This window comes from Rhinolophus hipposideros (assembly GCF_964194185.1).
Source record: "Rhinolophus hipposideros genome assembly, chromosome: 8".
In the NCBI taxonomy this organism is placed as follows: domain Eukaryota; kingdom Metazoa; phylum Chordata; class Mammalia; order Chiroptera; family Rhinolophidae; genus Rhinolophus; species Rhinolophus hipposideros.
The window spans coordinates 15968443-15984948 of NC_138054.1; the positions used below are offsets into that span (position 1 = coordinate 15968443).

At 53.1% G+C, this 16506-nt stretch overlaps 1 protein-coding gene across 5 annotated transcripts in view; it reads left to right on the top strand.

Moving 5' to 3' along the window:
• The window catches only part of JARID2 (jumonji and AT-rich interaction domain containing 2), a 248102-nt gene that overhangs the window by 211968 nt on the left and 19628 nt on the right, over nt 1-16506 (top strand). For all 5 annotated transcript variants that reach the window (XR_013993713.1, XM_081054709.1, XM_081054712.1 and 2 more), the window contains 3 exons: nt 1771-2006; nt 9795-10869; nt 14016-14518. Coding sequence is in view for 4 of the 5 variants with exons in the window: in XM_081054709.1 (XP_080910835.1) it covers nt 1771-2006; nt 9795-10869; nt 14016-14518 (1814 nt within the window). In the remaining variant the exon portion in view is untranslated. The remainder of the gene's footprint in view (nt 1-1770; nt 2007-9794; nt 10870-14015; nt 14519-16506) is intronic.

Here is a 16506-nt window from a genome sequence, read left to right on the forward strand (position 1 = left end):
CCTTATACAACCCAGGATCACAGACCCTATTTTGATGTGGCACGGTCTTTACTTCCGTGAAAATCTAGTGTGAATGTAACCACTGGGGGCCAGGAGGAACTTTAGAAGGTTCACGTCCAGTGTAGATATGGAAAGTGTAAATCCCTATGTGTACCACATACAGAGTAATAACAAGTGGACTAAATAAGTAAATCTAAGCAATTGAATCCCAAAACAGTTGGGAGACTTAGAGGATTACTTTATCATTTGATGAAAACGTGGGAGGACTGTCTAGGCATCACAACAAAGAAAGTAAGTTTAAAAACAAAAAAGAGTTAGCGAATTTAGCACCATAAGAAATGGAAAAGCAAATGACAAGTAAGAGGACAATATTTGTAGCCTGTAAGGCATAAATGTAATTGCAAGGACTTTTGCACATGGAGGTGAGAGGCCAGAGGAGCTGTGCAGACAGGTTCAGCGGGAGGGCATTCTTAGAAGACAGAAGTGGTGACCTGAGGTCTCTGAAGGGCAGATGGGACAGGGGAGTCTGACTTCTCTTCCTGCTGGCTTACAGCTGCCTGGTCAGGTGGTGAATTCTGCAAGTCCCAGATTGGGGTTGGGGGCTGTGGCCTGGAGTGGACAGGTAGACATGGTGATCTTTTAAGGCTCCCTCTGTCAGGAAATGTACCAGGAGCCTTTTAAAAATGACATCTAAAGGGACTCACTCTTTTCTCCAGGCTGCTTTGCCTGAAGCTCGTGGGGTGGAGAAGACCAGGCATGGGTGACTGTCCTCCTTCGTTGGCTGGGATGTTTTGAGGGGAGTGGAGACCTATGGGTACAAGAGGAACAGATGGGAAAGGCTCGTTGATTCCCGGGGAGGGACTGGACCTAATGAGTCTGTCTAGGTTTGCAAGTCCTGGCTGTAAAAGCACCAAGAGAAAACTTGACAACGGCCTCACTGGAGTGTAGTGTAAAACCCTGGGCATCACTGTTCCTTTTGAGGTCCCTTGTGGGTGGGATCCAGGGTGCGCATTGGTAACTGACACTGAGAGCCAAGGGTGTGGGGAGGCAGGGGGCTGGGCATGGGCAGCCTGGCTGGGCAAGGTGCCTGTCTTCTCCAGGCCTGTTGACTTCACCTGTAAAGTGGGCATGAGGGGAATGTCCTGTCTCTTTGGATTCAAAGGCCGAGTGTACTTCACAGCGCCACTTAGCGTCGTCTCCTGGCTCTGGGTCAGCACCCGTGCGCGTTAGCTGTTCCTGCTGTTGTGACCTCTGGAATAGAAGCGGGGCTGGCTCAGCTGCACCCCTCGCCCTCCTCCCTGGTCCCTGGCACACTTTCCTCAGCAGATCTTCAGCCTCAAAATGCGTAACTAAGTTTGAGACTATGTTACGTTGCCGCAGACCCCCTGTATCTTTGTACCTGAGGGGCTCCTGCGCCTGGGGTGTGACTGTGGGTGTTCATGCCTCCATTTTAATTCTCTCTCTGCATTTAAGGCATGATGCTGAGGTTCTGAGGTCTGTTGGGGTTCTTGGGTAGGGAGTTTGAAAAATGGATTTTCAGTCATTTGGACCAAAGCAAATAACTGTTAGGATGTGCTTGTATTTTCACTGACTCCGTTTTGGGTTGTTCCTGCTCAGAGCGGGGTGCTTTGACCCGAGCTGCTCTCGCAGGTGTGATGAAACCCGACTGACGTGTGAATGTCTGCCTTTTTTTTCCTCTTTGACTTTGGGAACCTGAGGTTTCGTGGCAGCCTCGTGACTTCATTCTTCCTTTCTCTCCTTCCTCCCTAGTGTTCAACGGTTCTAGCAGGTCATCACGGGAGAAGGAACCTGTTCAGAAACACAGAAGCAAAGAGGCCACTCCCGGCAAGGAGAAGCACAGCGACCCCCGGGCCGACAGCCGGAGGGAGCCGGCGCCAGCGAGCCGCCCGCCCACAGCCCTCTCCACGGGCTCCTCGGCCAAGGGGCCCACCGCTGCTGACCAGCACTCCCCTCTGCATCGGTCGGCTCAGGACTTACGGAAACAGGTAAAGCCCCGCCCTGCCAGACGCCACCTCCCCATGTCACCAAGTTCACTGAAGGGGAAATGTGAGTAGCCTCAAGAAATGCAGGTTTCGAGGGCGCATACAGCAGGAAGGTGAGGCTCAGAGGTGAGGTGGGGAGCGAGAAACCTCGCATCTGCACAGGGGTGCAGCACACACCCCTCTCCTGTGAAGGCTGGACCCGGCCGCACCCTGGCCGTCAGAATAGATAGGGAGGGTGGAAAGGGGGTTCGCCCTCGTCCCTCCTCATCCCCCGACGTGCCCTGGGCGTCAGGTGAGTTGCAGAGTCTTGGGGGCACGTCAGTAGTAGTTAGGCCCAGAGCTGGTAAGTTACACCTTCAGAGAGGCCTGCAGACTGCCTGGGTGGTCAGCGGATGGGCCTGCGCTGTTCTTCTCCATGTGACAGGTTAGCGTCTGCCCCCAGGACTTCTGAGCAGAGGCCGTGCGTGCGAGGGCACCGCGCTGCCGAGCCATCTGCGTGAAATGGGGTGGGCGCACACTGGCCCCTGTGTCAGGGTCAGCTCAGATAACACAGATCCTGTTAGGGAAACTTAAGAATGGCCTCGGGGCTCAGCCATTGTTGCTGTCACAGTGTTCCTTCTGCAGACTGTGATCGCTCAGGACCCTGGGAACGAGAAGGCAGGTGCCTGGGGGCAACGCAGGAAAGGGCTGGCTCTCAGGGGTCAGCTGGCATTTTATTGACCCCTGCGCTCCTATTCTAACTCCATTTTAACGGCAGTGAGCCCTGGGGATCACAGATGAGCTCGCCTCATCAAGAATTTTATCACACAGGGTTCAGTTTTTTCCTGAAATAGACCGGAGACTATATCTTTAAAGACTGATTAAGGGTGAGCTGAGGGTGGACTGAAATTTCTTGGCTGGCAGTATTCCAGAATGACTAAAAGATGGTCATCGTGGTGTTAAGCTAGTGGAATTCCTCCTTTTGAATTGTTCTTTATCCCTGGTCTTTCTCCTTCTCGATGATGTCAAAAATATTTCTCTGGATATATGACTATACACATACATAGGAATGTGTGTGTGTGTGTACACACACACACATATTGTTACTGTTAACCTTTAGCTTTCAAATACTCTTCAGCTTTTCAGTTAGGGATGGAGTGAGCTAGGCAAGAATCCTCATTTATGTTTCCAGTCCTCAGGTACCCACTTCCCCCTTTGCAGTGTTATCTTGAGATTAAGCAAATGGTTTTAGCATATTTTAAACACTGCCTGTTCTTCCCCATTTTCCTAGAGAACGGAGCGTGATTGTGGAATTGGCCTCCCAAATGCTGGATGCACAATTTTCAGGACCGAGAGGCCCAAAACATAGCGCACCATACCTTTGGTTCCTGTGTCTTTGAAACATCTCCATCCCATTTCCAAAGCGGAGGGTGTGATAGGCACTTAGGCAGAACTCTCCTGCAGATGTTTTGCTTATGAAAGAAAACGAAAGAGGACCCAAGGAAGGAGAGGACCCCTCCGTGGGGCAGGAATGAAGGGTTTGTAAGGGATAAATATGCGACCTGATACTCGCCTGGAATCATAATCAGACACTTCTCTCTCAGCACGTTCATGTGTGGGGTTAGACTGAGTAAGCCTCTGGTCTCAGTTGGTCTTAGCACTTGCCTTTCAATTCATCATTTACCACTGTTAGGAGTAAGAGGAATTTGCACCGTTGGAGGTAAGATTTGAGGGGAACAGAATGTACCCCTTGCCCTGGGATCACCCTGCCCCCTGCTCTGTGGCATGCACATGTGGCCTCGGAGTTGGAGAGGTCTGAGTACGTGCAGGAGCTTGGTTTGCTTTCTTTTTTTTTTTTTTTTAATTAATTAATTTATTTATTAGTTTCAGGTGTACAAAACAAGGTAATACTTAGACGTTCATCATTTATATCCCTCACACTGTGAACCCCCCTCCCCCCATCCACTATCCCTCCGACCTCACACCGAGCCATCACATTATATATATAAAATTATAGTTGGCATTCATTAATGTTTAGCTTCTGGTGTACAATGCCATGATCAAGTATCCACAGTATCCCTGAGGTGGTCTCCCAAATAGGACGCATGTCCATCGGATTTGGTTTGCTTTCTTTGTTCAGGTAGCGTCTTTGCAGGTGGGTGTGACAGTGCAGGCATTCAGGAGCGTTTCCTCCCATCACCCCTCCCTTCTGCCCCCTCTCCCCAAGTCATCAGCTCAGATGGGATGGCCCAGCGCTCCCAGTTGTAGTTTAACTCTGGCTGTGACCTCTTCTGAGACTTAAGATGTGATACTGAGGACCCTGTTGTTCTTTTGGAGCCAGTCATGTCAACTCCTCTCGCAGGGATACTGTGAGAAATGAAAGGATAATTTTGAAACCATCAAATTCCATTAGTTAAGTACTGTGAAAATAAGGTCAGTACAAGCAAATTAGAATCTGACCTTGCATCTTTTCAACTGCTTACAAGATAGAGGTCCAAAGGATACTCTGATCTTTAATTTCAGCTCTGATTAATGTTTTTATATTGGCCAAGAAGAGGACGACACACAGGACTGTGTGAAGCATAGGTGGGCGGCTGCCGGGACGCAGTGTTCGGGGTGCTGCTGAGAAGTGACCTTGTCTCGTTCGTCCTGGCATCACGTGATCACGCACGGTTTTTACTATTCGGTTGGTGCAAAAGTAATTGCACTTTTGCAGTTATTTTTAACCCTATAAACCGCAGTTACTTTTGCACCAATGTACTAGAGAGCCCTTGTCTCAATTACCTGATCCCGTGCCATGTAGTTCTCAGGCCCCAGACCCCAAGACTTAGAACTTTGAACGTGCACTTCACCTATGCCTTTTTCTTAGTGCGAGGGCCTTTGCCAGCCCTCTGGCTTTTCTCACAGCAGACGTGCTGCCTGTCATGTGATGCTGTGATGCCCACACATACATAACAGCCCTGCGATTGTCGGGGGGCAGGGGCTCCCCTGTGTGATGATTTGATTGTGTGGTAGGTGTCTGAGAAAGGAGTGAAATCTATTTTTTGTTTCCTTAAAACAGTACTTGGGTTTAAATGCAGTAAAAAATACGAAATTTAGAATGGTAAGACGAGCTTATACCTAGAGGGGGTTTTGAAATGTTAGTTTTCCAAGGGAGTCATGAAGAAGGTTTTTTTTTTTTTTTTAACTTTTATTTATTTTAAATGTGTTTTTCTAGGACCCATCAGCTCTAAGTCAAGTAGTTGTTTCAATCTAGTTGTGGAGGGCACCGCTCACAGTGGCCCATGTGGGGATCAAACCGGTAACCTTCTTGTTAAGAGCACCGCTCTGTAACCAACTGAGCTAACCCGCTACCCCAAGGAAGTTTTTATTTGTACATAAATGTGCGCTTGGTCAGCCAGGACATGGGTGTTAGGCTGGGCTGAGCGCTCAGGTCACGTCTGTGCTTATTAGTGGTGCTGAGGCTGGGCTGTAGTGTGAAGAAGAAACTTACCAACTCGCCTGGGCCTCCATTAGATACGCTGTGCTACCTTCAGAGGAAAGGTTTTCATGTGAAAATGTACAGGGGTTGCTGCAAAGTCATAGGCTCATAAGCTTTAGAGTGGGGGTTTCAGCTCCGTACAGACTAAAGAATTGGAAATATTTTTACACAGTTTTGCAAAATGAAATAGTAGCATCCAGGGAGAGAAATGTCAGAGACCCACCTTAGCTGTAATAATGTTTGTTTTATTGTGTTCCTCATGAAGTTAGGCTTGTAGTTTGAATTGCATGTATTAATCGAGTGGTATTTGTGACTCAATGAAGTTGCCTCTTGTGGGAGCGGGTGTTATAAAAAGATTTAGAGACTGGTACGAGAACCTAGCTTTTCCCGAGAGGGGGGCAAAACGTTCTGCCTTGCCCTACTGCTCATTAAATTGGGTCTTTCTCTAGCAGGCCTTCCTGACCTTCTACAACTCACGGCCTGCCCAGGAGAGTTCTGCTTATTTTAGGCTCCTTTGTTTTTTTAATTCAAGTTTTAAAGCCCAAGGGGACTATTGCCAACCAACAGATGATTTTTCTCTTGAGCTCTCTAGCTGCTCTTCTCAATTCTGAAAGCATGGGCAGAGGCACCCGGCTCAATAGCTCCCTCTAGTGAGAAATAAGAGCTTGACAACTGAATTTCTGATTGAACCCGGGACAGCTTCTTTGATTAGAGCTAGCTGCAATAAAACCTCATGGCTGTATGCGTGGGCTAACCTGAGCTACAGGGAACGGGTGGGTGGTGGTGGGCCAAGAAGAGCAAGCGGCAGACACCCCACTCCCTGAAGACCTGCGTGAGAGTTGGGGGAAGTGGGGTGCGAAGTCGGAAATCCATACCAGATCTGAGAGAAAGAGCTGCTTGAAGAGTTGAAGTTGTTCAGCTAAGCAGTATTTTCATTGCACATTGGAGGGTTCTGCCAGAGCCAGCTTTGTGTGAATCCCCAGTGGTTGGAAATGACGTGTCTCATGTGCTCAGTGTGAGCGTGTGGAGAGCTGGCCCTGGGTATCGTGTTTGGTTCTGTTTGATAAGGCAGTGGGTGGGGGCAGACCTCCGTGGTAAGGGAAAACCGTGCCTTCTTCCATTCCTTTGTTTTCTCTGGTACCAATTGAACAGTGCACCTCTAGAAACAAGTACAAGGCCAAGGAATGGTCATGTGTGTGTTAACAGGTGGGTTCTGGGTCATTGGTTTGTTTCGTCCCTGCCTTTCTGACACGTGGCACAGCTGGTAGGACAGACTGATGCCTGGGTAGGCACGAAACACAGGCACACTGGGCGTGGGGTAAGAAGAGAGAATATGGTCAACAAAACATGCCCTGACCTGTCTTCGTAATTTATTTCTCTCTAAATTAAAATACAATGTTCTGATGGGGGTACACTGAGTCTTCAAGCTTGTAACACGGACGTGCAAGTATAAGATTTGGGTGGACACTTGTGAAGATCACTGTTACCACAGTGAGGAAGAAAGTGAATCCAGTAAGGTGTTCTTCTGATAGAACAAGGTCGTTTGCTGCACATCTTGGCAATAGGCCATTTTTAAATTGACAGAAGGTGGCCTTTTTGCTATTGAAAATGGCATGCAGTTCCTGTAACCTAGCCAGCTGGAGGTCAGGTGCCCCTGAGAAGCTGCACTGGATGGACCCCAGAGCCCTGCACTCTTTTCTGAGGTAGAATCTAGTGAGTTGTGGGGACACTGAGCCATCTGCACGGGCTTGCAAACACTGGTCCCTTTTCTCTCTCCTCACTGATTAAATCAGAACAGAGCAGGGGGCGGGCATAGACTGGAATCAGCATTGTTTTTAGCCTCCCACAGGGATTCTTAGGGGTCCCAGGTGTGAGAAGCACTGAACCCAAACTTCTGCCTGCTGTAATGACTGAGGAGGAGATGGCGTTCAGCACCATCCATGGTCTGCCCTGTTCACTGGCAATGCCTCATCTTCTAGAAGAGATTAAAGCGTACTGTGCTATCCGCTTGAGTGTGAATTGGGTGGAGAGTTGGAACAGGTTTACTCTAAATGGTTAATGGAAGATGGAGGGCCTACGGGGCTTTGTCTTCCACTTCCCGGGAATAGCAGCCCTGCTCTGAAGACACTGGCTCCCTCTCCGAGGCTCTTCTAGTGTCTCGATGGTGGAAACGTGTCTCTGTGAGCTACACCAGGATTAGACTGTTGCTTTTGTTTTTCTAAATGGTGTGTTTTGGTTTTAGTCAATGGGAGGATCTGAAAGAACGATTAAAAATTAGATATTTTCATTCCTCACCATACCTCGTATTCCAGATTAGTGGTACTGGCTAAATTTATCTTTGCCCCATCTCTGGTTTTATAAATTTATTTTTAGTTTGTTGTCACCATGTTGCTAGTTATTTATTTATTTATTTATTTATTTATTTAATGTCAGACCCTCTCTTTCCCAGCTGATCCCGTCAGCCCTGCTTCCTTGTAGGGTGGTGAGTGATAGAGGATCCAGACTGTAATTCCTGGGCCTTCCCTTCCGTCTCTAGTGGGGCCCTCGTCCTCACTGAGTCCAGAAGTCAAGGCCGGCTCACCGGAAACCTCGTTCACTAAACACCCCAGGTTGGCTCATGGAACACAGTCTCATACCAAGAATTTGTGGCTTTGACTGGACCGTGTGTAATTGGTGACATATAAGTAAATACGGGTCTCGGGGGCTTCTTTCCTTTTTCTGTTTTCAGAACCTTTACTGATAGTTTGCTTCAGTGGTTCTCAGTGGTGTCTCCCCAGATCAACTTCAGCATCAGCTGGGACCTCATTACAAATGCAGATTCTCAGGTCCATCCCAGACCTACTGGATAGGAAACTGGGGATGGGGCTCAGTGACTTGCTCTGACAAGCCCTCCTGGGGTTCCGAGGACCACTGGTTCGATACCTGAGGGACAGTTTGATTTTTGCTTCTGTGTTTGTTCCCCGTGTAAGCGGACTGCATATCCCTGGGCTAGGCCCGGGCGTAGTGCAGTGGTCGGGTCCTCTGGGAGCCGGACTCCGTGGCGGGGCAGCTGCACAGCCCATGGTGGCCCTGGGTGGTGAGCACATTGCTTCAGGTCGCAGCTGGCACAGGAGGGAGGGAGGTGCTTTTGCATGACCTTGGCTGGTCAGCCCTCCTGAGTCGGGGGTACAGGCTCCCTGTACCCTGTCACCTTCTCGGGGTTTTTGGTGAGAAAAGAGGGCTGTTTCTGCTTTGTTTCCCAGTAACTTCAATTTTTAGTCAGTCTCTTTGGGAGGTAGCCGTGTTGATGTCACCGTGGAGCTCGTTTTTTACCTCGTGTTGCAGATGAGAGCTTGATGCCCAGGATGTTACATGGCTTGTCAGAGGCCCGGAGGGGCCGAGTTGTGATGCTACGCCCACCCCAAAGCAGCCAGCCCAGCAGCAGCTCCTGTGGTGGGCCCTACACCCTTCTGCGGACGTCAATGCATGGCTGGTGTCCACCCGTGCCACTCTGGGTTCTTTACATCAATGAGGGCGGCGTTTAGGTGTCACAAGGTTACTGTGGTGTCTGAGCGTAAGGCAACCTTTGCAGCGTCTGCTTGTCTGGGCAGTTCCCGTGGAACTGAATGGGAACGCTTGTTGAGGCGGGAAAGGCGGGCCCCTGTGCAGGGGAGGGTTGGGCGAGCTGTGCTGCGTCCGAGGCGAGCGGGGCTCCCAACACCAGCGGGCGCCGCGTGGGGCGTGGCCTCAGCGGTGACATCGTGACGTCGGGAGGGCGGCCGCCCCGGGACTGGCCGCGCAGCTGAACCCCGAGAGCTGCTCTTCCTTCCCGTAGGGTTTCTGTCGCGTGCTTTCTGGGCACGTAGGTGTTACCGTTCTGTGGGCATGCTGGTACAGGCGCGCCACGTTCCCAGGTTTGCTTCCCGGGGTTCAACCAACCAGTGATTGAGAACAGTATTTTCGGGGGGATTGAAAACGCACCCCTAATCCCCGTGTTTGTCAAGGGTCAACTGTGCATACCCCCCTGCTCCCCAAATGGCCAGGATCTTGCTATGTTATTATGTTACGTGTTATTAGCCTGTGACAGGTGGTCGCCGGGCACGTGGAGCGGTCCTCACGAAATGCCGGGTTTCCTGGAACCGCGGGGACACACATGCACGTTCAAACCCCCAGAAACCGCGCTGGGCAACCTGTCAGGCCGCGTGTTTCTGTGCAGAAGGATAGGCGCCGAGTTGGCTCCTGGCTGTGCATTTTGTTTGCCTTGGCCGGTGGCCCACGTCCCAGGGCATGGAGGGCCCCTCGGCAGGTACTAATTCTGCTTTTCTCCCCCTGCTTCTCCTGCTGCCTCCCAGGTTTCGAAGGTAAATGGAGTCACTCGAATGTCATCTCTGGGTACAAGTGCAACCAGTGCCAAAAAGATGCGCGAAATCAGACCTTCACCGTCCAAAACTGTGAAGTACACTGCAACGGTGACGAAGGGGACTGTCACATACACCAAAGCCAAGAGAGAACTGGTCAAGGAAACCAAACCCAATCACCACAAGCCCAGCTCAGCTGTCAACCACACAATCTCAGGGAAAACTGAAAGTAGCAATGCAAAAACCCGCAAACAGGTGCTATCCCTCGGGGGGGCGTCCAAGTCCACCGGGCCCGCCGTCAATGGCCTCAAGGTCAGTGGCAGGTTGAACCCAAAGTCATGCACTAAGGAGGTGGGGGGGCGGCAGCTGCGGGAGGGGCTGCGGAATTCCAAGAGGAGACTGGAAGAGGCACACCAGGCGGAAAAGCCACAGTCACCCCCCAAGAAGATGAAAGGGGCGGCCAGCTCTGCGGAAGCCCCTGGCAGGAAGGCGGCCCCTGCCCCGCCGCCGGCGCCTACCCCGACCCCCGCCCCCGCCCCCGCCCCGGCGGAGAGGGCTCTGCTGAACGGACACGTGAAGAAGGAAGTGCCCGAGCGGAGCTTGGAGAGGAACCGGCCGAAGCGGGCCGCGGCTGGGAGGAGCACGCCGGGCAGACAAGCACACGGCAAGGCGGACGGCGCCTCCTGTGAAAATCGTTCTACCTCGCAATCGGAGCCCTTGCACAAGCCGCACGAGGCAGCGGCCAAGCCCGAGAAGGGGACCGGCCGGGCCGGGTGGGCGGCCATGGACGAGATCCCCGTGCTCAGGCCGTCGGCCAAGGAGTTTCACGACCCGCTCGTCTACATCGAGTCGGTGCGCCCTCAGGTGGAGAAGTACGGCATGTGCAGGGTCATCCCCCCTCCGGACTGGCGGCCCGAGTGCAAGCTCAACGACGAGATGCGCTTCGTCACGCAGATCCAGCACATCCACAAGCTGGGCCGGCGCTGGGGCCCCAACGTGCAGCGGCTGGCCTGCATCAAGAAGCACCTCAGATCTCAGGGCATCACCATGGACGAGCTCCCGCTCATAGGTAAGTGCCCCCGTCCTGGGGTCCCAGTTTCTCTCCCCTTTCACCTGCGGATGCGCTGCTCTGGGCTGAGGAGGCTGAAGCCCTTTGCTCCAGGTCCTGGGCATTTGTGCAGAGAAGGGCTGGCCTCCGGGTCTGGGCTTTCCCCTGCAGCCCGCAGCGCAGGGGAAACGGGCACGCTGCCCCGTGCCTTCCTCGGCTGGGCTGCCTGTACGAAGTCCCACAGAATGGGGGGCTTAAACAGCAGGAAGTTGTCATCTCTCAGTTCTGGAGTCTGGGAGGTCGACATCAAGGTGGCCGGCAGGGATAGTTTCTCCTGCAGCCGCTCTGCTTGGCTGACGTATAGACGGCCGTCTTCTCCCTGGGTCCTCGCTTGGCTCTTCCTGTGTGTGTGCGTGCTGCTTGTGACTCTTGCTTTCGTTAGAAGGACACCCAGCGTATGCGTTGGCACCCCCACATTGTAACTGCCTCTTTAAGGACCTTATGTCCAAGTATGGTCTCATTCTGAGGCACTGGGGGTTGGGATCCAACATGTGAGTATTTAGGGGACGTGCTTCAGCCCGCAAGCTCCCGTCTACCTGAGCCCATTTCTTCTTCTGTCTGATCTTTGTCTTTTCATTCTCAGTTTTCTTGAGTTTCTGTTTCTTTGGTGACCAGCTTGGCCCTGTGGAGCCCACAGGTCAGGGAACAGGCACAGCTGTGTCCGGGACTGCTGCCCAGATCGGCTGGGTAACTCCCAGTGAGCTCACGTCGCAGCCCCGAGACCCAGGGCTCCCGGCTCCCGCAGAGCCCGCACACAGCTCCCTTGGAGTTCTCGGCCCGCCTCTCGCCTGGATCTTGCACCTCTAGGATTAGCTCACTGTCAGAGATGAGTGGGTTCCGTGGAGTGGGGTTTCCTTTTGGGACAGCTGGGTAACTGCTCACTTCCCTTTCAGGTCTAGATTCATGAGACGAAATGGGGTGCGTTCCTGCCTCCATTTTGGAGGTTCTAATTTTTCAAAGGCTGGAAGGAAAGGAGACATTTAGCAGTCATTTAAGTGTCAAGCATTGGCAATAAGACGGAGTTCCTTATGAGATGGAGGTTTCATTATTCCTCTCAGCAGGTGCCCGCCAGGCCTAATGCCTGAGTGAGAATCATTTAATTTGAAAGAATTCTTGGTTTGTAGTCTCCTGTCAGGGATGGCACGTGAGAGACAGTGACACAGGGCTGTGGCAATAAGCTGAGCCTACGAGAGTATCTCAGGAGCTTGGTGGTGGCTGCACCCTTTGTGTACTCAGGCCATGGGGGGAGATGGCATTAGTGGGATGTCCTGAGTCACACCCTACCCCCCAGGGAGTGGTGGGTCTTTTAGGGATAGGTGGTGTTTTCAGGTGGTGTCATGATGACAGCCAGCGACCTTTTGTTCCGAGTAGGATTTCTTTAACCTTGTCTCCTTCTGTAGCAGCAGAAGCCAAGTAGACGTGTCCTTGGGGTGTGTGAGTTCATGCTTTTTGTTATTGTCTGTACGCCATCCATATAAGGGGTGCTGACCTAGTCTGTTACCAATAGAGGCCTTGGACCGTGGGTCTGAGCTCAGCCATCTCGAGGTACAAGGGACTTAGTAGTCTACGAAACACAGACGAGCCCCTTGGGGCGCTGCTGTGCTGCAGAGAGTAGGGTCAGTGTGGACGTGGGTAAGGAAGGCGCTTTGCCAGTTAGTAGCCTGGTGGCCTTGTGAACGGGCTGATCATGGCAGGTGAGGCCGTGAAACAATGGATTTGCAAGAGCTTAGAGAAAAATGCGAAAGTATGGCTGGCCTCCCCTCTAGTGAGACCTGTGATCGAGCCACCAGGGCACGTTGGGGTAGCTTGCTCACTCTCCACCGCTGCCAGCCCAGTGGTGTGCTGCCAGCCCTGGGGGGTCTTCTGAGACAGACCAGAGTGAGGCGCAGAATCTGGCTGAGATCGGGGCGAGTCTCTTCACTGAGGTTGCTCCCTTGTCCACGAACAGCTGAATCCAGCGTCCTGCCAAGCAGAGTAAATGGCATTCAGGCTACTGCACACCCACCCCTGGTCTTATTTGCAGTCTGCCCGAGGTGGTCCAGGCTCACGTGTGGTGTTGCCTCGATGCCCCGCCAGCCCTCGGCCCTGAGGCTGCCCATAGGCCGCTGTCAGAGTTCGGCAACAGGCCTGCTGCTTTCCTAAACCTATCCTTCACCCTCCAAAGACGAAAAACTTCCTTACTTTGCTCCCCTAACGTTGTTTTCTTGTGCATTTACCTCCTGATAACCAGTGGATGGTTATTCTGGAAGATTTTCCCTCCTTTATTGGCCAGAGGGAGGCTGCTTTTCCGGGTCCCATCTAGATAGTCGCTGTGCAAACATTCTAACATAGTTGAGTGGACGTGCATTTGTACAATTCTGTAATTTGATCAAGGGATGTAGTGAAAACTAGCCTCTGTGTCTTTCTGAGACAAGCAGTCCCTCTGTGATGGGCGATGATGGGAGGGAGGGTTTGAAGGGCAGACAGCCTGCCGGGTGCCCTCACCTGAACATTGTCCATCTCTCTGGAAATCCAGTGGGATTGAAAATAAGCAACTGCAGGGGCACATGTGTTGGAGGGTGTTAGAAGGGGAATTGGGACTGACAGCACGGCCTGCATGTGTGCAATCCCTGACATCACAGCTGTTCCAGGTGACGCTGGGACACACGGGTGCAGCCGAAGGCACAACCCTGTCCCCGCCCTCCCTGTCCCTCCCCAGGGATGGGTCTCTGCTCCATGTCTCCTTGTATCTGCCTCCTGGTTGTTAGAAGGCCGTGCGTCGGTGCATGCTGGCCCTGTCTGAGGGGACACTCGATGTTCCTCCCCACGGGTCTGCACAGCCAGCTCTGCCATTCAAGCCCCTGCCTAAGTGTCCCCTCTTCCCTGATCATCCCACCTTAAACAGTAGCCTCCATGGTTCCCCGGCCTCAGTTGGCTTTATTTATCCCTGTAGTGCCCTACATTGTCTTAACATCCGTTTCTATAGACTGAGCTCCCTGAGGGTCAGAAATGATTGTTGGCTCTTCTGACCCCAGAGCCTGGTGGTGTCCTGGCACATATGGGCACCCATGGCCTACCCTGGTCCTTTTCACCAACTGTCCGTGCGTTTTCTCCCCTCACTGTCCCAGGAGGCTGTGAGCTCGACCTGGCCTGCTTTTTCCGGCTGATTAACGAGATGGGTGGCATGCAGCAAGTGACTGACCTCAAAAAATGGAACAAACTAGCGGACATGCTGCGCATCCCCAAAACTGCCCAGGACCGGCTGGCCAAGCTGCAGGAGGCCTACTGCCAGTACCTGCTGTCCTACGACTCCCTGTCCCCCGAGGAGCACCGGCGGCTGGAGAAGGAGGTGCTGATGGAGAAGGAGATCCTGGAGAAGCGGAAGGGGCCGCTGGAGGGCCACACGGAGCACGATTACAACAAGTTCCACCCCCTGCCCCGCTTCGAGCCCAAGAACGGGCTCATCCACGGCGTGGCCCACAGGAACGGCTTCCGAAGCAAGCTGAAGGAGGTGGGCCAGGCCCCGCTCAAGACGGGCCGGCGGCGGCTCTTTGCTCAGGAAAAGGAGGTGGTGAAAGAAGAGGATGAGGACAGAGGTGTGCTCAGCGACTTCCACAAGTGTATATATAAGGTAGGACCCTCGGGCCCTGGAGCCGGGAGGGGCTGGTTGCCGGGTTGGCTCTGGGGATCCCGACGGCCTGGACCGCGCTCCCTGAGAAATGTCTGCAGCCTGCGGGGAGCACACAGGCCTCGGACGTCTGCCGGCTGCGGCCGCCCTCACTTCCCCTGTTGGCTATGAGCACAGGCTGAGTACATGCCCGTGGGCCGGGCCGCACTGCCCACACTGCTGATGCAGTTTCTCTCTGCCCACAATTCCGAGCCGGCCCCTTGAGCACCTCCATTTCAGCCTGGTGGACGGGAGCTGCCCAGTCAGGGCTGGGGGTTCTCGGACGCAGAAGGAGCAGAGCCTTTGTGGTCTGCAGCACTGGTTTTCTTTGCTGCCTTACTTATTTTTGGCACAGCCCACCGCCCCGCCCCCAGCCCCACTTGGCCAGGTGGAGAGAAGCCCTGATAGAGTCAGCTCCGTGCATCTCACCACGAAAACTGCGGAGGGAGGAGGGAGGCAGAGCCCGACAGCAGGAAATGCACAGCGTGTTTTCCCAGTTCTGCCACGTCTTGTCGCAACACCAGCCATCCTGCGAAGACTCTCTCTTCTTAGAAGCGAGGCAGGGTCTTGGGGACCCCACGCTTAGCAGCCCCTCTGCCTCAGTTCAGCAGTGGAGACCGCATGTGGCCTCCTGTTTGGCTGGTTCTCAAACCAGGCCTGAGGCACCTCGCTCCCTTGGCAGGGTGGCCCGGACACCTGGGCAGAGCTAAGAGCGGCCTCTGCTGGATTTCCCGGGCTTTGAGGGGCATATAGGCGGACCCCCGGGGGCCCCAGTTCTGGGTTTACCAGGAGGGGTTGTGTGGTGGGTCCTGGCGGCCCTCACCTGCAGCTGTGCTCGCATCCCGACGAGCCTGCAGTTGTGTTGGGCTGGTGGGGAAATCTGTGGGTTATCGCCTCGCCCCCAGCCACACTCCTCAGGTTCCCGTAGCCGCCGGGAGGCAGGCCCTGGCCGGTGCCTGCCTCGTAAGTCCGTGTGGACTTCTGATACCTGATGCGTCACAGACACTCAGGGAGTCTGGGGCTCGTGTTTCAGGTTTCCTCCGTCCTTTCTGAATCCATTCCCAGAAGTCACACCTCTGGTTGCCCTCCGCCTCATGTCTTACTTTTCTGCTGGGCTTTAGCTCCTGCACTCCTTTCTGGAAAGAGAGAGGTACCCTGCCTGCCTGGAACTGTTTCTGTATGAGACCCAGAGAGGGTCCAGTGTCCCCCTGTCATCCTCCCAAGATGCCTTGCAGAGGTGGCGGGGGTGGGAAATGGCTACCTGCAGCCTGCGCATGGCTACCTCCTGTTTCACGTTTTAAATATTTTATGAAAAGGGAGAAGGTGGCCCGTGGACTGTAAACTCAGGAGTACTTTAGGATGTGTTTTCTGCATGTTCGCCTGAGCAGCCCTCCTCAGTTGAAACCACTCGTTAAATCTTGTGACTCTGAATAGCCAACTCATGAAATGAGATATTTTGTACTTTTGTTACTTTTTTAATTTAAGAAGGCCAATTTTATGAGAGTTGAGTTGGATCCAAGCAAGGATTTTTTTGAAAACATGCTTTGTAAAGGGTATTTTTAGATTTCACCATGAAAACCTATCTGAGTCCGACGGCCGCAAGGAGGGCGGTGGCAGTCCTGTGGCCTGAGACGAGCTCCCCGCCCTCGAGGCGTCTCCGCACCTGCGGCCACCGACTGGCGCGCTGGGTGTCACCTCACGTTATGGGCCGTCCGCCTTTGCGCAAAATCAGGTCCCTCTAGTAGTCAGGGTCTTTCGTAATGAACAGAACGTCAGAAGTTTGGAACTGTACCGGAGCATTTTCTTTGAGTTAGATCCCCATGGCGTCACTGATAAAGCTGAAAACCCAATGCCAGAGTCTTCACACCGACTGCTCTGACTGTCCTTCCAAAAGCAAGGAGAATGGGCCTCGCACTCGAGAGCTGTTACGGGGCTGCTGCAATGCCACCTCA